The sequence below is a fragment of the Hippocampus guttulatus genome, chromosome 10, assembly GCF_054856545.1.
Source record: "Hippocampus guttulatus isolate MCC_2025c chromosome 10, RoL_Hgut_1.0, whole genome shotgun sequence".
NCBI classification, from domain to species: domain Eukaryota; kingdom Metazoa; phylum Chordata; class Actinopteri; order Syngnathiformes; family Syngnathidae; genus Hippocampus; species Hippocampus guttulatus.
The window spans coordinates 3,762,355-3,783,223 of NC_141270.1; the positions used below are offsets into that span (position 1 = coordinate 3,762,355).

Here is a 20,869-nt window from a genome sequence, read left to right on the forward strand (position 1 = left end):
GGGTTTCAAACGAGGGGTTAATGTCAGGGGTAAGGCTTCAAATTTTTAAGTTTAGGGCTTAGGGTTTCCATGGTTAGTTTCAAGCCAGACAGTTTTTTTTTTTTTTTTTAAACAGGGCTTTAAGGGAGGGGTGGGGTCTCAAATAAGGGCTTTACGTTTTTTAGAGTAACATTTTAAGCCCGAGTTTGTATTTTTAGAAAGGATTTAAAGTCAAGGTTTGGGTTTCAAACGAGGCTTTCATGTCCGAAGTTTCAACCCTAAGTTCGAGCTTTAAAAAGTGTCAGAGTTCCAAAATGGCGTTTCCCGATATTTGTTGCTCTTCCTGAAGTCGAGCTTGATGAAGAGCCTCGTTTTTTCTGTTCCATTTGATTTCTCCTCAGGAAATAAATTCAACGGGAACATTCCCATAAATTCCTTTTAACATTGAAGTCCCTACGAAGGAATTACACTGCTGCATCCTGTCCCCCCGCCCCCACTCCCCCAGCCCCGACCCAACAAAGATGATTTACAAGAACGTTTTAACATACAGTAGATGCAGGTGTGCGCGTGCGCGCGTGTGTGTATTAGTTATGGGCCTGGGGGCAGTTTAACATGGCCGGGGTTCCATCTCGGAGCAAACGGTGGGAGGCGGGGGGGGGGGGGGGGGGCGCTGTTTGCTGATAGAATAGGATGAAGTATTGGACAGAAAGTCCATTAAAAGAGATGGAGCTGGCAAGCAATTACAGAGTGCTGAGGGAGGCAGGACGCCGGCTCGTTATATTCGAGTCGTCGCGAGCGCACGCGCGCGATGGAAAATGAGAAGAAGCCGGCGCCGTGTCAAAACAGACGCTATTAATACAACAAGTGGTCACCGCATTAGCGCCGGCGTGAAAAATCTCCTCTGAAAGCCCCGCGCAATGACTAAATACACCTTGGCCATAAAGCGCACTTCAGGTCACACGTCCGTCACTTTTATCGACGAGCCGCTCGTATTAGTGCTCCCGCAAGGACGCTCGTTATCGCGGAGAATCATCAAAACATGACGGCTAAATATGGATCGCATAGCTGTTCCGGGGCATTATTTTTCCAACTCTGGCAGATTATTATATGCGTATGATCCATAATACAATCATGCATTATTATTACAGCCACCGGATGTTTGATTCATATCAGGAGAGGCTCTGGACACTACATTAGGTACAGCCACTCAATCTTATTGGTCTAAAATTATCCTGCCTTCACCGACTGCATAATGGGGTGAACCCCCCCCCCCCCCGCCCCCGCATACCGGAGGTCCATAGATTGAACTATTTGAGGATTTAAAAAATAGTTTTGCCTTGCCTTGAGAGGTTGCCGTCACGGCCCGATAACCCCTCCCCTTATTTGAATTGTTGTCGTTTATGTCTCTTATTCATGTGACTGTTGCCGGGGGTTTCTTCCAGTCACACACTGTGCCCCTCCCTTATCCGAGCAAAGTTTGGGACTTTTATTCCCCTCCCTCTTATGTTTGGGAGGTTTTTTTCCATCCAAGAGGGGGTCATCAAGGCGCCATTTGGCGATCCGTCAGGCTTCTCCATTCTTTCTTCTCCTGTTGGTCGTTTAAAAAAAATATATATTTTGTTGCTCTGTACTCGTGCATGCGTGATGACAATAAATTCCATTTTTAATATTTATATTTGATTCTATTTGTTTGTTTTTTGGTGAGCCAACCCCTGCTCTTTTTGGGGGGGGGGGGTGGAGGGGGCAGCCTCTTTTCAAGAATTTTTGTGGGGTTAATTTATTTGCTCAACTGATTTATGATAACCATCAGTTATACACTGATTTGCTTTTAAAGTAAGGTTTCAAGACAGTTTCGAAGTTAAGGGTTCCGGCCAAGCCTAGGATTTCATTTTAGGGTTTTTAATGAGGGTTTCAGTCAGACTTTTGTTTAAAAAGTAGACAATACTTATAAGTATGAGTTTTTCAAAGTAAGGTGTCGGGGCTTTGAACGCCTTGTCTCCAACTGTATACATTATGCGCCTCATATTTAAAGTTAAAATCAGATTTTTTTTTTTTTTCATATTAATCTCGTGTGACCCAAAAAAAATGAAGCTCCAGAAAATTGATCGGCTTTCGCTTTCTGGTCACTTGAAGAGAGCTCTCGGTTGCGACGGCAAACCGTCTTGTCTATATTGCATTGTTCCCCATCTGGCGTTACTTCCCTCATGGATTTGTTGTCACTCAGCTTACTTGCCTCAGAGATGAGCCGCATCTGGCAGCGAAAGCTCTCAGCCTCTTTTTGAATTAGTCATTAAGTGTTACGAGGCGGGAGGCGGAGGAGGACGCTTGATCATGAACGTGATCGTGTTCGTGTACATGCTGCATCTCCTCTTCTCGTGGTCGGGGGGTCGGGGGGTGGGGGGCAAATAACTGACCTTAGCTACTGACTACTTTACTTATATTAGTATGTAGGCTGGTGGTGTTTATACCAGTGATTGGGTTGAAGTAGTCTTTGAGCTGTGTTGGCACGAACTTGTTGTTTTTCGTTTTGTTTCAGGTCCAGGTTGGGCTTGGACAAAGAGCAAGGAATGATCCACCTGGAGATCAACGTCTCCGATGGACGTCAGTACTCGGGCCAGCGTCTTTCTTAACGTGTCCATAAACTTTCATTTTCAATTCCTTGAAATCTTACACTGGCTCCCTTGACGGAAATATTCGCTCTTGGCTCGGAATTAGCTTTATTAATTCATTTTTTCAAAGGCCAGGCTGCCACTTGGCTCTTTCCTGGGCCGCGGTGCTGAGAGAAAGGGCGGTCCTCTGAAGCCCAGTGTGTTAATGTCGTGTCCCCGGAGACGGCTCGTCGGGCTGACGCTAACAACTCGGGACAGCTCACGCCACTTTGTACAGGAGAGCCCATCTCGCTCGCCAAAAATTCTGCAGTTTCGAAATCCGGCAATGAGCGCAGCTAAAACCTTCATCGTAGCCCACACAAGCTTGTTTGTTTTCTTTTTTGTCTTTCCTCCCCCTTTGTTGTATTTTTAGCTCTCTTGTCTGGCTTTGCCCACAGGGTCGCAGTACATCACTTGCAAACTTCAAAATTGCTCAGAGGGAAACAAGGGCAAGCCTTTCCCCGGGTTTATCATCCCTAACTCCCTGGTGGTGCAGGATGAATATGTTTTCATCCAGGTGGGGTTTTTTTTATTTTTTATTGCAAGGTCTGGCTTCATTAAAAGTCGATTAAAAGCCGTAAAAAGCGTCGCATTCAATTGCGTCTTAATGCACACTCGTGTTTTTCATTAAGTAAAAGGGGGCCATTATCCCGCAAGGGGGCGGTGGGTGTGGGGGTTGACGCGAGATGGAGAAATCACAGTGTTGTGTGTTCAAGCTCATCTCGGCGCAGGGTTCTAATCGGCCGACGTCTTAGCGCAGCGTGACTTGTTTGACACGCGTCGTGAGCACTTAAAGACGCGCGAGGAAGTACTTCCAACATGTGGCTCACGTGTGACTACCTGCGTTGTTTTTCTAGGTGCCAACAGGAGGCCAGTCCGTCCATTACGTGTCCTACAGAAGACGCTCCTTCTACCCGGTCAAGCTTCCAAAGTACACTCTGCCAAAAGTAAGACGACACGAAGCAGTGTCTGGAGTGTTGAACCATTCCGGACTTAGTGTGTATCAGGATGCTTTGATGTTTGCACTCTCGCGGAGACGAGACTACAAAGGATCTGGGCTTGATCTGCCAAATCCGTTGAGGTTTCTTGTCTACGGGTTCCGATTCTCAACATGGATGGGTTTCCCCCGAACACTCCAACCTCCCTTGCCGTAAAAACAAGAGCGGTGCTATCTTAGACAAGACACATGAAGGGCAGATTAGTAGATAGCTCAACCCGGGATTACTTCTGTGTCAACACCTCGACTGGTTTTACATCCCGGTTTATACAAAATGGGTAAAATAAAAAAACGTACAGAGACAAATTTACCAATACGCAAACTACGATAATTACAAAGTATGTCAAGCACAATGCCAATATCATCGATGGAGCGCTTGCTAGCCTTGGGAGAATTAGTTTGAAATCTGATTGGTTCAAGAGCAGCCCCCCTTTGCTAATTTACTATAATATAAATTACATTGATTAGCACTACGGATTCTCAAGTCTCGGGGGCGATTAGATTGACATGGCAACACCGAGAGGCTGGATTCTGATTGGATGAAACATCCCCAGCCGCATAACTGGAAGCGGTGCAGTCAAAAGATATGCGACAAAATAAAGATAAGAAACTGTTGGACTGGTTCTGAAAAATGTCATCCAAATATGTAAGGCTATGTGATCCAATATACTTTTTGTAGTGGCAAAGTCATACGATGTACTCCTGATTCTCAAAACTAAATTACGCGTGCGTGCACCCCCTCATCTCCAACGGAGTCTTTTGAAGCAGAAAAGCTCATTTGCATTAGCGCTGTGTTCTGACATCATTTAGTGCAAAATAATGTTGTGCATTAAGAGGGTGGGTGTGAGGCGGGGGAGGGGGGGTCGGGTCAAGAGTGATTTGCAGTCTCGTATTGCACATATTCATCCATCTTGGTCACAAACTGGAGGATGCGTATCACTGGACGTTGTTATTCTCAAGTACCGCCAGTTATCAAGTGAGAAATGACAAGCGTTTGCCATTAACATTGTGCCTCCTCTTTTGACACTGGGGCCTTGTTACTTAGCAACCTGCACCTCCATTTAGGACTTGCAGATTATTAGTACCGATGACAACCAGGTGGTGGCAGCCATTCAAGACTGGCACCAGAACGACTCGTACAACCTGTACATGTCCGAGTCCAGGGGTCTCTTCTTCACGCTGATGCTGGAGGACGTGGTGAGCAGCGGAGGGCCGGAAGGCAACATCATGATCGACCTTTACGAGGTGGGCGGCACATGATATAGGAATACTCACCGTCATGTATTCTTTATCCTCTGCGAAGAACAACTCATATTTCTGCGGTTATAAGAGCGGTGACCGTTCCCATGTATCTGTCAATCAATCAATCATCGACTCATCCATGCATTTTCTAATGCGCTTGTCCTCACAAGGGTCACGGGCGTGCTGGGGCCAATCCCAGCTGTCTTCGGGCAGTAGGCGGGGCACACCTTGAACTGTTTGCAGCCAATCGGAGGGCACACATGAACGAACAACCAGCCGCGTTCACACTCACACCTAGGGACGATTTAGAGCGTTCCAATAACCTGCCATGCATGTTTTTGGAATGTGGGACGAAACCGGGATACCCGGCGAAAAGCCACGCAGGCAGAGGGAGAACATGCAAACGCCACATAGGAAGGCCGGAGGTGAAATTGAACCCTACACCTCGGCACTGTGAGGCTAACGTGCCAACCAGTCGACCGTGCCGCATCAATCAATCAATCAATCAATTCATATGAATACATCCCTATGTTTGTATTATACTGCCCCCATGTGGCCAAGGCACACACACCCACGATTAGCTGGGGCTCAGTGTATCCAAAAGAAAAAACAAACTCTCTTCGTTATCCCAGTACAGGAGGCAAATAACAGGAGGAGAAAAAAAAACTTTCCTAAAATACATTCCGGTTGAAGTGTCAACAAACAACAAGACAAGCATCCACCGGAATCACAAGCATCTTTTCTTATTCTGCGCTGGTATGGCAATAATGGAACAGATGCTGACGCATTGCAAGTTTTTACTGTGCCAGGTTTCTCTTATATAAGGAGAAAAGTCGGTTTGTGAAAGCGAGCAGGCACCAGCAGTAGCGGCAGCACTTGTAGCCGGCAGGTTTGCAATCGGCATTTTCCCGGGATGTGTGTTGACAGAGTGAGGTCGCACATGACTGCGGACTGGATGTGTGTGTAGCAGTCCTGATTAATGCTTGTTTGCATTCCAACAACGGCTCGGCTGGGCATCACCAGCATGTCATTCATGGAACACTCCGCCTGCAAATCATTTAGCTGCTGTGACTCAGCAGCATGAGAGGGTTAAACAGAAAAAAAAAAAAAAAAGTGTCGACGCTCCAGTGCAGGGCTGTGAAATTCATTTGTATCACAGGCTGGATTGTAGTTATGGTTTCCCTTCGAAGGGCGTTATAACTGTGAAACCATGTAGATGTTAACAAATAAATCCGTCATGTTGATGAATGTGAATATGAAATCTGAATGCAAGTTTCGTTTTCACTCCCATTTTTCATCTTGGAATTTTTTTTTTCTGTGCGCACAAAAAGCCCATTTCTTTCAAATATTGTTCGCAAAGATCTCTAAATCAGCATCTTGATATGGCACACTTGCGAGGTGGATGGATTTTATCAGCAAAGGAGAAGTCTCACTAACAGATTTATAGAGATTTGACGACAATTAAAAATTGCGCAACAGAGTCAAGCGTGAAACATGAAGTAAACGCCACATAAAATAAGGGGGGTGGACCCAATTTAGCGCCCCGGACAACTTTCGTCTATAGTGCCAGTCACCATCTCTTTGCACGTGAAATAATAAAAACAAAAACGTCAGAATATCTCAGTGCTATGCCAGATGTTGTTTTGATTCTGCACGGTCCTACAGATGGTGCAAAATAGTGCTCCCTGTCAGGAAAACATCTCATCGAATTCTGACATGTCTTTCTCCACAAACTTGAGCTCCGGCTTTGCTTTAGTTTGAATAATGTATGCTTGTTTTTATCCTCCCCCGCCCCTACACCCTTATTTTTCTTCCCTGTATTCTTTCTTTTCACCCCGCCGCTCTTATGTTTCATCTTTTGCAGGTTGCCGGGATTAAAGGGGTGTTTCTGTCAAATAAAGTTGTCGAGAACCAAGTGAAAACCTATATCACGTATAACAAAGGCAGAGACTGGCGTCTTCTGCAGGCCCCGGCGACGGATCTCCAAGGCAAACGGGTCGACTGTGAGCAAGTAAGTGTGGGATGCTGTCGTTGGCTGCCAGCAGAATTCTGCTCCTTGTAAATCCGCTCAACAAAACAACGGACAAACTTAAGAGCGTGATTTGCCGTTGGCGTGTTCATGTGTGCATTTTTCCTGTAGCCGTACTGCTCGTTACATCTGCATCTTCACGTTTCGGAGAACCCTTACACCTCTGGAAACATCGTCAGCAAAGATACAGCGCCTGGAGTTATCATTGCATCAGGTGAGGGTATTATTTGCTGAAGTTCGTTTTGAGTTCGTCTGGATTTTTGTTACTCAGATTCAGTTTGTTTTGATTAGTTGTGAGAGGGGCTTTGCTCTGTGGAACACTACACAGTTTCCAAATAGTCATCTATGTGAACCATTCTACACCATTTTTTTGTATAATAAGACTTTATTATTCATCTATATGAACCACCAGACTACCCATATTTAGATTAATCTCCCTCCCTTGTTTCTTTCTGACTTTCGGGTTGAGTGAACGCTGGCGCGTTTTGGCTGCCGCTGCTCAACCCGTATTGTTTTGTGTTTTTTGTTATTGTAAAGTGTCCTTGGGTGTCTTGAAAGGCGCTTATAAATAAAATCTATTATTATTATTATTATTATTTTGATCAGTTTTAATGTTTTCCGTAGAATGCGGTGTAATCTTTTTTTCACTGTAGCTCCATCTACTGGATCTGTTTAGGCACTGCACCTTGGCGATTGAGAATTATTGTAGCAATAAAATTTGGGTGTCAACAAGTTCAGATAGCAACCGCCGCCCATTCTCAATCTCATTGAAGGTTTGAGATTAGCGCAAAGACGCAAGATGCTAATGCCGATGCTAGCCCTTTGCCGGCGACGATGTCAACAATCAAATTTGTGCAAACAATACAGAGCATATATCGATGACTTTTGTGACAAAGGGTAACTTTAAATTCTGTGTGACTTTCTGTGTGTGTGAAATTGTGACACCCGTGTCAGTTCCTCCACTTTAATGGCGTTGCGTTGTACATTACTGGTAGAAAAACAAAAATGAACGTGGAGACATTTAAGGGGTAAAACTATGATGCGTCCTGGCCAACAGAGCAGAATTCCGATAACACCCTGTGAGCTGCCGTTTTTCTTTGGGTGAAAATAGAACTGATGTCATGTGTATCATTTATTTCTTCTGATTATGTTTTTGATTTGCAGGAGTAGTCGGACCAGAGCTTACCACCACTAATGTCAGCATTTTTATCACATCCGACGCTGGCAACACGTGGAGAGAGGTACATTATGATGAGTATTCCCTCGGAAATATTATTGAAAAAGTCATCTTGACACCTTCTGCAGCGACAAATACGATCTGCCAGATAATGACGCTAAATGCTGGGCAAACTACAAGTAGTCACCGAGGTATTTGTGAGCACCCTACTCCGAGCTGCTTCGACTATTTTGACCCTATCGAGTAGCTTAACTTGTTCAGAAAACAAAATACGACGCAATGCAGTTTATTACGCCACTACAAGATAAATAATAAATATACAAACTAAATATTTCATGAGGGCTTATCGCATGGGGCAGCACAAAGTTGATTCTGGAATAAATTTTTATGAAATATATTCGGGTTTTAGGAGTTGCAAACGCAGATGTCGATTTGAAATGTCCTTTAACTTTAATTATGACGGAAGGAAGAGAACATGGGCCGTGTTTGACTTATGCTGACACGTATATAAGCACATCAGGTCACCAAAAACATGAACTCATCGCAGAACCATTGCATAAAATAATCAATGTGCATATAGATTTTAAGGATGTTCCCCCTCCCCCATTTATTTCTAATGCTTGTAACAGGAACACAAGTGCGGCACGCCCTCGACGTTGGGGGAAATGTGTTATAAAACCATTCAAAATCCATTCAGTAGCGCCGTGGGGAAAGTTAGGAAAAAAATTGCGCTCAACAACAGTTTTACCATTCAACATGAAATTTGGAGGACGCACAAAAAATGTCTCAGGGACCAATCGCCAAAATTGAGCAGGATGTCGGCCATTTTGGGAAAATGATGGTCCTCTTATTTTGGAAACGCCTACTGAAGAAGTCAACATAATGAGCCCCATTTGGAATTCGCTTTACATGAGTAAAATGGGCAGTGCTCAATTCCGAAGCTTTTTTTTTTTTTTTTTTTTTGCCCAGCGACAGTCTACTCATCAATGGAGCGGGTTGGTGTGAGGCCTCATCCATGAAGGCAGCTTTAATTATCTTTCCTTTTGTATTGACTGCCATCATAATGCGGCCGCGAGTGTATACAAAATGCATCACCAAGAATGACTCATGTTGTGGGTGCGAATAAAAGATGGCTGATCCCCAAATATAACTGACAGTATTAAAAGTAAAGTCGAATGCAAGCCCTCAGTTGTTCTGTTCTCATTTCCCTAAAAAAAAGAATACAGAGTTTTCAAAAGCCAGCAAATAAAACGCACATTTTTTTTTTTTTTTTTTTTTTTTTTTTTTTTTTTTGCCATGGGCCAGAGTCTCTGTTAAGTCAACCCATCTTGATGCTCTCGTTAGTTCAAACAACCGAGGACGAGTCTGCGTCTTGTTTGTTTCGTTTGTTTCATGTACGCCTGTTTGTTACGCCTTCGCCAGCTGCTGTACGAATTCAGAAGTCAAAAAACAATCGTCTAAAATAAAGCCGCCTGCCGTGTATGTGTGTGTAGGTTTTTCAGGAAGAGTACAGCGTATTTTTCCTGAATCAAGGAGGATCTCTGGTGGCTATCCGACACACACCTCTGCCTATTAGACATATCTGGTAGGCGTCCCACGCTGCTTACCACGCCAGCCATCAATCTTCAGGCGAGAGACGTTCGTCTCTTTGTGGCCGGGCTGTTTGTGATCCATCTTTGGCTCTCTCTTCATTCCCCCCCGTAGGCTGAGTTTTGATGAGGGCAGAAACTGGGACAAATTTAGCTTCACCTCCTCGCCGCTCTATGTCGACGGGGTGCTGGGGGAGCCCGGAGAGGACACCCTCATCATGACGTAAGAGATGTAGAAAAGAAACTAATTGGCGTGTTGCCGCACGGTTAATTGAGTCACAATGACATATCAGCCTTTGAAGACTTTTCCATTCCAAGCGGCTTTGAACGTGTTTAATTTTGCCCTAGATATGTCTCCCCCCCCCCCCCCCCCCAGCTGCCTGCAATTGATTAAAGCCAGTCTGTTGGAGCAAATAATAATTTTTTTATCTTGAGTGCACCGAAAGTTCTGACCTAATTCCCCCTCCCCTCCTTTTGACTTGTCATGAGCAGAATCTTCGGTCACTTCAGTCACCGATCCGAGTGGCAACTCGTCAAAATTGACTTCCGCTCCATTTTTCAACACCGCTGCACTTCGGAAGATTACGTGACGTGGCAGTTGGACAATGAGGTGAGTCCATCTTCGGGCTTGTGAGCCGTCGCAAGGCGATGTGCTTCCTTTTGATTCGGTCTCGCCATGAAAAGCGAGCTTGGGGAAGAAAACAAAGACACGAGGAGAAGAAGAAGAAGCCTGTGAGATGGTTATGATCCATTATTCATTGCAGGGAGAAGTGTGCATCATGGGAATGAAGAGAATCTTCCAAAAACTGCGAGTAAACGCTCGATGTGTCAAGGCCAGAGAACAGTACATCTCTCAGATGTCAGAATCCTGTCTGTGCACAGAGGCCGATTTTGAGTGGTGAGTCTCCCCCTCCTCCTCCTCCTCTTTCTCCTTTGCAGCATCGTTTCAATAGAAAACACACTTTCACTTCACTGCAACACGTAATAACGAAAAAAAAAGCCTTTGAAAACTTTTCACTTAGTAGTCAAGCCTCTCGTTTCATCCGCGGAACGCTTCGACAGACCCCATCAGAACACGATTCACGATACAACTCGGAAGTCGGAAAATCCAGGGTCGGCTTTTGCGCAACGGGCAGCGGTCTGGGGACAAATACAAAAGGAGACTTTGAAGGGCGGTTATGACCGGGCTACTAATTGAAAAAAAAAAGTTCAGTATGCATTGATATGACTTTGCCCCCCCCCCCCCCCCCCCACCCTTTCTCATTGAAGCTCAGTCTTGATACTGTTTCCACTTTGACGGAAACCAGGTACGGCATTCTGCCACGAAATGTGCTGTCCAAATAATTCCAAAGCACGTGTGTCAAACTCAAGGCCCGGGGGCCGGATTTGGCCCGCCATATCATTTTGTGTGGCCCGCGAGAGCAAGTCAAGCATGTCAACTTTACCACGATGCATGCTGACCTCTGAACCAAAAATTTCAAATTGTCATATGTAATCCATCATTACATAGAGATATTGCAAGCATTATCTCCTTACGAAATTATTATATTAACGTCAACAATGGCTGAACTAACCATTATTCTTGACTTCTGATATCAAAACTAGTTATCCACCAATTTGTTGTGCACTGTATATGTCATACGTGGAGGTGGTCAAACATTTATACGGTTTCACGAAATTCATAATGGCCCGCTCGGGGAAACCGTAACTACAATGTGGCCCACTACAAAAATGAGTTTGACACACCTGTTCTAAAGGAATGTCTGACTTTAATTTGATTCATGATGACTTTTTGTCAGTTTCAAGTGATTTCAGTGAAAACCGCGAGGTAGGATTACTGGATAAATCCACTCGTGCTTCTCATTGGTCAAAGTCGCGCCGGGAACCAATCAGGCGCCTTGTTTGAGTGGCCACGTGGAGTACAGTACAGGCATGTAAAAATGTCTTTCCGCAATATGGTTGCCAATATGGATGTATTTTTTTCGTTCTTTTTTTGAGTACAGTATTTGGGGGAAAAACCAGCGAAACATGAAAAAAACACGTTTGTAGAATTTGTTTTTCAGTCTTCTTGGTTTTTTTTTTTTTTTTTTTTTTTTGCTCAGCTGCAGAACAAAAATCAGCTTAAAAGAGCATAACGGCGAGTGGCAGTCAGCGACGAGGAAGCGTGTAATCAGCCTCGGAAAAGAGGAGGAATCACCGCCGAACATTTCAAGGAGATCATTTTAAGAGATACAAGTAGCTCATTTGACAGCAGTAGATTGTCGCGTCTCCTGTGCGTCGTTTCGAACTGGCTCCTGGACAAGACTTAATTAGCTATTCCTTGTAACATTTTAAATCAAATTCACATGACAGGTTGTCGCGCGTCAAGTGTTTCCCTCTTTCAAGAATGTCTTGTACTTGCTTTTATCTCTTTGATCGAGAGTGTAATGAAAGGCGCCGGCGTGCTTGCTAAAGAATTCTTAACACTTTGTCAAATTCTGCGATGACAAGAGCCTGAAATTTTTCTCTGGCTCGGCAAAGTCATAATTGTGTGGGGGTTTTTGTGTGTTTGTGTGTGTGTGTGTGTGTGTGTGTGTTTTTAAAGAGTGCACCACTGCACTGGTCCCAAGTTTTGTCATTGAAGCATCAACGCTAAAGTAAAGTCGGAGGCCACAAATTCAGTTTTATCTTGCTTGTCCAACGACTTTTGAATGCAGCGCATGGAAGCTTTGCTCACGCCCGGCACGTCTCTTGTGTTCCACATGTAACAGCGACTATGGATTTGAGAGGCAGGTCGATGGGAGCTGCACGCCATCGTTCTGGTTTGTTCCGTCGGCCACATCCAGAGATTGCATCAACGGGGACAGCTTCCTCAATTCCACAGGGTACACTGTCACGTCATTTCACTGTCACGTCAAACACGGAAGCACAGATGGGAAAGAGGGCTTTCCTCCCATCTTCTGAATGTATTTCCAAGCAAGAATGAAATCTTTATGGAGGGGCTCAAGAATAGGATAATGCTTAGGGGGTGAACCAAGTAGTACACGGATCAATGTCAACCTGCGGCAATTTCTTTCTAGAACTCTCTGCATGGGTGTACATTTTCAACGGATCCCTGATACCGGCGGTCCCCAACCTTTTTTGCCCCACGGACCGATTTAATGTCAGACAATATTTTCAGGTGTGACGGATAAATACAACAAAATAATACGATATGACCCGCATGAAAACTGTGGTATTTTCGAAACATAGTAATAAATGCGAATCATGACACGAGGAAGGTCCTATCTGGCCGCAACATGCCTTCAAAATAAGATACAACGCAAATACAAAGAGCATGAAAATTACGACTCACCATTGCCACCTATTATGTAGAGTGAACTTGGTGCGTGGGAATCTCCCCGTTGAAATAAAGCCGTATTTGAAATAGGACTCCTGATACTGTCTATTAAATGTAGCCTTCTTTTTCTTGAATGTCGTAAGCTCCTCTTCTGTCTCTCGAATCGGCTTTTTACCCTTCCCAAAGGCATTTTCCAAAGATTGTTTTTTACAAATTTTGCTCGCTCCTATATATACAGTATATATATTGTAGACGGATGTAAGAGAGGATCCGGTAATTTTTCAAATTAAAACATCTTTCAGATTCCGAAATAAATAAAACGGAAGTAGGGTACGTTATTCATTCTTTCTGTGCGGCCCAGTACCAAATGACCCACAGACCGGTGCCGGTCCGCGGCCCGGGGGTTGGGGACCGCTGCTTTATACAGAAAATTATTGTAATGTCCCATCTATGGTGAGCTATTTTTAGAACAGGCCAGCGGGTTCTTATGTTGTCTCGGGGGGGGGGGGGGGGGGGGGGCTACCTGCTGTCTTCGGACACCAAGATGGCGACCTGTGCTTTCGGGTAATGGTTAGCCTCATGGCTAATGGTCATTTTTTTTCGGGTAAGCTTGATTGTTTTAGCACTATTATACCGACCGCATATCACTAGGATGTCCCTTAGCCTGACTGATTGCTTTCCTTGATGGAAACCATTTTTCACTCGTGTCCTCACTGGCTTCGATCACAGATACCGCCGAGCTTTATCTAACAACTGCACCGCGGGGACTCTGCGAAAGTACAGCCCCAGGCGGCAGAAGTGTCCCAGTCAAGTCCCCAAGGGTCTGCAGCTCTTCACCAGCGAGGGCACACTGGTAGCCACGCTCAACAAGAACGTCACCTTCTTGGTCTTTCTCGAAGAGGTGCCGACTTCTCGACAAGACTCGAGCGGCGAGCGTCACATGGCGTCGCTTCTGGCGGAAATGAATATTTGTCTTCCTTTGCCTGGTTTGAAGGGCCTCAGCTCGACGACGAGCATCACGGTGGACTTTGGCGACGGCACCGCGATATCCTACGTGAACATCAGCTCCATCGAGGACGGGGTCAAGCACGTCTACGGCAAAGTCGGCATCTACAAAGTTTCTGCCATCGCGAGCAACTTTCTAGGATTTGATCGGGTGACTCTGTACCTCCACGTCACTTGTAAGTCACAAGCATCATTTCATCGTGATGCGGGGATTCTGTATTATGGAGTGACCTCATCCTTGGGCTAGGTAACTGATAGTGCCGTTTTTAATGAGGTTCTTAACTCTTTCATTCCACAAGACGGACTTGTACGTCTTTTTAAAATTAGGCCCCGCCTACCAAGGACGTACTTGTACGTCTAAGTCTTTTTTTTTTTGAGGTCATAGAGAAGAGGAGGGTCTGATGCAATCTGTGAATGAGAATAAGCCGTTTGCATTGTAAATCATGTAAAAAAGCGACCAGTAGGTGGCAGTGGTGCCTCACGTGATTGAAATGCCTGCTTTTACAAAAAGCCCTTTTTCTCAGTTTTTTTGCCCAGGAATCGCCATTTCCATGAAACTTAGCCATTTTGTAATGCCGATTGGTGAAGAATGGAAAAAGATACAATTTTTTTCCTGCTGAAACAAGAGAGTCCAAACTTTATTTTGGTAGGCTCCATGTTTATATCGCATTAGAACCAAATATTCTGTGGGCCTTGCAAGATCAGTCAAACTCCAGTAAAACGCTGGGATTGACGGGGTTGCTTCAGTGAAAATGGCTGCGATTGAATGAGTTAAGTGGAATAGATTCGTCATACCATCTTTAAAGCAAGAGGATAGCTTTGAAATGACAAACTGTACGCTGACTTGCTATAAAGAGACTGGCGTGTCTGTGCGTCTGATCGGCTTTTTCACAATTTGTTTGCTTGAAGCACCGCTGCTTGTTGGCTGCGCCAACTGTCCGCCTGTTGATTTCGGCATCTGCGTTGTTGATGCCAATTGGCAATGAATCAAATTCAAGCTAGAAATGTCACTATTGTCTTTCCAACCCGAGTCTGTGCCACAGCTCCCTGAAACGCAATATTCATGTTTCAAATTGACCACCTGAAGTTTGGATTTGGGATCCTCATCTTGTGTTTCCCCGCTCAAAGGTTTGCTGGAGCAGGTGCAGCTCTCCGGTCCGTCCGTGGCTGTCAAGAACAAAGCCGTAAACTTCACGACCGCACTGCGGCCCGTCAACGTGGGCACGGTCACGTACTACTGGTGGTTTGACAACAAAACAGAGGTGAGATTTATACTAACTCCTCCTCGTTGCCCAATTAACATTTCACACCCTTCCTCGATGGCCTTTCAGCCTTTGCTGAGCCTGGTTGGAGGGACGTCCTTCACATTCTCCCGGGAAGGAAGTCACATGGTCACTGTGCAGGCTTCAGTCGGGAACACGGTCCAGCAGGACCACATGATGGTGGCGGTTTACGGTAAACTCCTTCATGTTTTATTTTTATTTTTATTTTTTTTCACGTCATGGTGACAGGGAAAACATCTCTACTACTTACAGTATGTTCAAGGTCACCAGTCAGCTGGTAGTCAAGAAAGGGACGAAACCCTGGACTGGTCTCTTTAATTATGGCTATTTGAAGACAAACAGTGCAGCAATACATGTACACATAACATAAGAATATTCACAGGCATATATTCAGCATTTGTTCTTTACCCTCTGCAAAAAAACAAACATATAAAAAAAAATATATATACAGGTATATATATTACTGCATCTCATGGAGACAGTTGTGAAACTCTTCAATGTGTATTATGTGCATCTGTCTTACACTGCCCCCTTGTGGCCAAGGCGTGCACAACACAAAAAGCTCAATGCCGATGGGCATTGACGCATGAAACAAACTGCTAATTTTTGATTTTTTTTCCGCATTCTCTAAAATCATATCACTTGAGTAAAGTACAGTCGGGTAGAGTGCAATTGTTTTTCTTGTTAAAAGAAAGTTACGAAAATGTGTTGTGTGGTTTTTGTGGGACTGGAATGAATTCATGGATGGATTAACATCTCGACACATTTCTGCTTTTTATTTTTGGAATCATTTTATACATTGCTTTGATTTTCATCACTGTACTTTTATTTAACTTGTGCTCCTGTTAGCAAATCCCTGGCACATTTCTTTTATTATAATCATTTATTGGCCACTGAGTCGTGATATGACATTTGAATACCGTTTCATCTCTCTCGCTGTGAGATAATTTATGTGCCTTTGTCATAATAGTTAAATCTTTAAAACCGTCTAGATTGGAATCTATTTAGAGTCTTCAATTAGCCACAGCTAACCACATACCCTATTAAACTGATCATCACAGTTGGTTTTGTGTTCCATACTTCAGGGATTGAAATGATGATTCACGGTGAAATAACTGAAACGAATATGTGATTGCCTCGCTTTCCAGATTGCTTCCAGTCACATATTCTGTCTTTTTCCTCTAATCTGGATGATGCCAATCCCGATCTTGCTGAGTGGCGGACAGACATCGGGAGGGTGGTGAAGCGCTCTGTGGTTAAGGTCAGGAATCCCACAAACACTTTTTTTTTTTTTTTTTTTTTGGTGATGTTTGCGCCGACGTGGGTGTGTACACAATTCGGTGTATTTCAATAGCAACGCTGACATTGTTAGGGAGTAACCGATCTGTGTGTTTGCGGGTCTGTGGGCAGAAGGCTTTCCTTGGGTACCAAATTAATCCATCTCTTAATATCACAGTTGTCCAATTCATCAGCACTGTACAAAAACACAATACAACAGCTTTGCAGCATTTGACGCTGCTTACTATTGACATGACAAAAATGTACACTTTTAAATGAAACTTCCATATAGAGAAGTAAGCAAAGCAGCCAAGAGAAACGCGATAAAATGAAGGGAATAGTTGCGGTTTCATGGCAGGAATTTTACAATACATACCAGATTTTTGTCATCCATCCATTTTCCGAACCGCTTGATCCTCACTAGGGTCGCGGGGGGTGCTGGAGCCTATCCCAGCCGTCTTCGGGCAGTAGGCGGGGACACCCTGAATCAGTTGCCAGCCAATCGCAGGGCACACAGAGACGAACAACCATTCACGCCCACACTCACACCTAGGAACAATTTAGAGCGTCCAATCAGCCTGCCATGCATGTTTTTGGAATGTGGGAGGAAACCGGAGCACCCGGAGAAAACCCACGCAGGCCCGGGGAGAACATGCAAACTCCACACAGGGAGGCCGGAGCTGGAATCGAACCCGGTACCTCTGCACTGTGAAGCCGACGTGCTAACCACTGGACTACCGGGCCGCCCCAGATTTTTGTCCACATTTGTAATTCCAACCTGAGAATATCCACATACGGCTTCATGACACGGCTTCATGACGCATGTCTAAAATTGTGTCGGGGCAAAAAAAAAAAATAATAAAATTGCCCGTGACGGTGTAAATCCAGGCAAGAACATCAAGGTCGGCATAATTCCAAGGCACGGTTATTGCCACCTTGGCCTTTTAAAAGTGACACAAAAGTGAATTTTCATCCGGCACTCTCCATTCGCTCTCGACATGGCAAACGAGCAGCAGGGCCTTCGATGCGGCTCGTTACAGGAGTCGACGTCCAAAAGGCAGCGGGGTTATGTAAAAGACCTGGATAGCGGGCTCTAAATATATCCCCGTGGATAAAACATTCACTTTGACCTTCTGTCTTGTCAGACCGTGAATACTTGGACAGCCGAGCTCTGCTTACAACATAAATGCACTCAAAGCTGCCATTTTTTTTTTCCCGAGCAAAGAATGTCAGATTGAACCGGCATGTATGCGCTAATTTGTGCGTTCTGACTTGACAGTGAATACTGCTTTGGCAAAAGATATGAAGCAGAAAGCTGCCAGTCGTGTTTTTTTTTTCTTCTCATACTTGTAATCGTATTTGGATGAGTCTCTTCAAATTGTTGTCGTTGTAATGGAAGGTCACCGGGATCAGCGAGGATCAGCTGCTGATCAGCGTGCTCCCCGGTCTGCCCACCACGGCCGAAATCTTCATCGTTCCCAACAAGGGGCACCGCGGCGGCGCTGCGGGTGAAAAGCGGCAACACCTGGAACAGGTACGGTGCTCCTTGAGGCGCATGAGCGACGACAGGGTTGGCACAATTTGCAAGAGGAAAAGGAAGTTGCTGTCAATTTTCCATTCCCAACCTGAAATGTTCCTACTTGAAATTGTATGACATGCGGTATTCTTACATATTACACGACGTCAATATATTGTATGCATATTTTACTGTCGTTTGGATGCCCAAGAGTAACTAATATTCTGGCCATACTCAACGCTGAGTCAACTGTGTGGAAAAAAGTTGCTCTTTTAGCTCATAACGCCTCAAATTGTTCAAAGGGCCTTTTCCTGCATTACGTGATCACATTTGCAGTTCAAGTTGTGTTCGAGCGGGTGCACATCCATTAAACGGCACTTTACCCGTCATTACCTTTCAAAAGCCCAAATCTGTGCCGTTGCTTCAACTTCATATGTCAGATTTTTAAGATTTATTTCCTACCTGTTTATTTTCACCTTTCGGGCAGCCTCTCGCAAAGTCAGAATGTGTTTGACGAGGTGAGGAAATCAAGCAGGCGAATTTCTCACTGATCAGCGTTACGCTGTTTTACATTTCACACGTCTCTGCTCGCAGTGTTACTGTGAAAAATTCAAGTGTGGAGGCTTCCAAAAAAAAAAAAAAAAGTTATTTTTATAAATAATGCCCTGTGAGAGTTTGCTTCTAAACATAGAAACCCAATTTGGATCTGGATCGTCTGCATTGCTACTTGTACCTTGCACCCACAATGCGCTTAATTAGCGGCATCAAGCAAACTTGAAGGTACGTGCCCATTAATCCATTCATAATCGAAGCCCCCCCCCCTAAAAAAAGAGTTGAAAATCACCAAAGAAGCTTTCATTACTTTTTGCTGAGTTGTTTTTACTTCAATCTTGAAATGTCAGTGAGAAAGCCAACTTTCACAAAAGAACAACTTCAAACATTTAGGAGTTTATCTTTCCCCTCCAATAGGTTGACTTGACACTTATTCCCCCCTCCAACGTAGGGTGAGGTCACCGGTGATTTGGAGCCTCTCCCAGATGACTTTGGGACTGCAGGACACAGACATATGTATATTTTTAAAATCACCAGAGCCCTTGCGATACATTTCTTTCTGTCTTTTCAATGTTTGAGATTTATTTCAATGACCTATAAGGAGCAGATGTTCCTAATATTGTCCATTTTAGTGTAAAACACCATCTTAACACTAGAGGGCAATGTCGTCCCACATAGAACAACCCCTTTTCTGTCCACTACAGTAGAGCATATACAGGGGGGGGGTGTCGTGTACATGATGTTTGACTTTTTTTTTTTTGTTGTTGTCATTTTCAACTGCAGTTTGCTAAAATAATAACTATAATATGGACTTGTGGTCATTAAATCTACAGTACGTCACAGTTGGTGCTGGGTTCAAATCTCAGCTGTGGCGCAATGAAAGTTGCAAATTGTCCATCGGTGAGAATGTGAGTATGAATGGTTGTGCTCTGTGACAGGCCGGCAGCCAGTCCAGGGCGTACCCAGCATCTCGCCCCCAAATCAGCGGCGATAGGCTCCGCGTAACCCGTGACCCCAATGAGGACAAGCGCCGCATAGAATGAAGCACTGCGATTCCTAATCTTATCCAGACGTCCCCTGTTGTGAAAGCGATCATTAAAATAGCAACACAAGCTCATTTTTTTTGAAGCCGCGAGCTGTTGAGACCTCGGTGTGGCCCGAGCAAACACGACTGTTGAGGCTCACGCTCAGTCTTGAACAAAGTTAATAGGTATTTAATTACATTGATGCGTCGTATAATTGGCAGCAACCGAGGAGGCAAACTGGGGCAGGAGGCCTGGATTGGGAATTAGAGTGATGTATTTATCGTAAGCCTGTCTGATTACCTGGCAGAAGCACCCGGACAATAGGGTAATAAATCTTCAGTTCACTGAGCCCCGCCCCTGACAAAACACACACACACACACACACACACACACACACACACACACACACACACACACACATATGTTTGGAGTGCACGTGTGCAGCAGGATTATTAAAATGTGTAATAGATTTACTGGCCCTGATATGCCACTTGAACAAAAAGTCATTATTCATACTGCGTCGAGCGCTCTAATTTCAACCAGTGGAAAGATTTTAGAGGGAGTGCGGTGGACTTAGTGAGCCATGAGCTGACAACTGAGATGGGCCCCTCTTCTTCTGCGATAGCCTCGTGTAGGCTACTTTAAGAGCGGCGGGTCATGCGTTTAGTACCTGGGTCTTCAGTGGGGACTAAATCCACCTCGGAATGCCATTGCAGACACGTCGCAATTACAGAGAGCATCAATACTGTACAAATATGCAATGTAACAGCACACGACGGTGCCACGTGCATCCTTTTACGAATCAATATTCATTCAGGCCTGCCAAAATAAGCAACATTTTATTACTTTCTTGTAAGATTGTTCAGAAATGGCTCAGAAGAGCCCCAGCAAATTTTAAATAACGCAGCCGTGGTTAGAATTTGTGGTTACGCTACCCACCTCTGTCCTGAGAAGATGATGGGCAGATGACATTGACGTAGCAACACAAAGAGGCTAAAATCTGATTGGACAAAAACAAACAAACAAACAAAAAAAACTCATGGAAGCAGTGCAGCCAAGAGAAATGCTACGAAAAGAAGCAAATAGACCGTTTGGGATGAAATGAATGCAACAAATATCAGAATTTACCTTGTGAGTGTAGGTCGGTGTTGGCAGCATTAGTTCTTCTTTTATATTTAACTTCTTGACTGAGCTTTTAAATGTGTTCTAAAAGACAAAGCGCATCTGTCA

At 44.5% G+C, this 20,869-nt stretch overlaps 1 protein-coding gene across 3 annotated transcripts in view; it reads left to right on the plus strand.

Annotated features, from left to right (window-relative positions):
• LOC147198938 (VPS10 domain-containing receptor SorCS1-like) overlaps positions 1-20,869 on the plus strand; it is a 93,938-nt gene that overhangs the window by 65,497 nt on the left and 7,572 nt on the right. For all 3 annotated transcript variants that reach the window (XM_086121821.1, XM_086121819.1, XM_086121820.1), the window contains 18 exons: positions 2,516-2,580; positions 3,026-3,144; positions 3,485-3,574; positions 4,690-4,869; positions 6,731-6,877; positions 7,007-7,109; positions 8,060-8,136; positions 9,566-9,657; positions 9,777-9,884; positions 10,154-10,271; positions 10,426-10,559; positions 12,412-12,525; positions 13,710-13,881; positions 13,975-14,161; positions 15,114-15,247; positions 15,317-15,440; positions 16,417-16,529; positions 17,946-18,080. In XM_086121821.1, the coding sequence (XP_085977947.1) occupies positions 2,516-2,580; positions 3,026-3,144; positions 3,485-3,574; positions 4,690-4,869; positions 6,731-6,877; positions 7,007-7,109; positions 8,060-8,136; positions 9,566-9,657; positions 9,777-9,884; positions 10,154-10,271; positions 10,426-10,559; positions 12,412-12,525; positions 13,710-13,881; positions 13,975-14,161; positions 15,114-15,247; positions 15,317-15,440; positions 16,417-16,529; positions 17,946-18,080 (2,212 nt within the window). The remainder of the gene's footprint in view (positions 1-2,515; positions 2,581-3,025; positions 3,145-3,484; positions 3,575-4,689; positions 4,870-6,730; positions 6,878-7,006; positions 7,110-8,059; positions 8,137-9,565; positions 9,658-9,776; positions 9,885-10,153; positions 10,272-10,425; positions 10,560-12,411; positions 12,526-13,709; positions 13,882-13,974; positions 14,162-15,113; positions 15,248-15,316; positions 15,441-16,416; positions 16,530-17,945; positions 18,081-20,869) is intronic.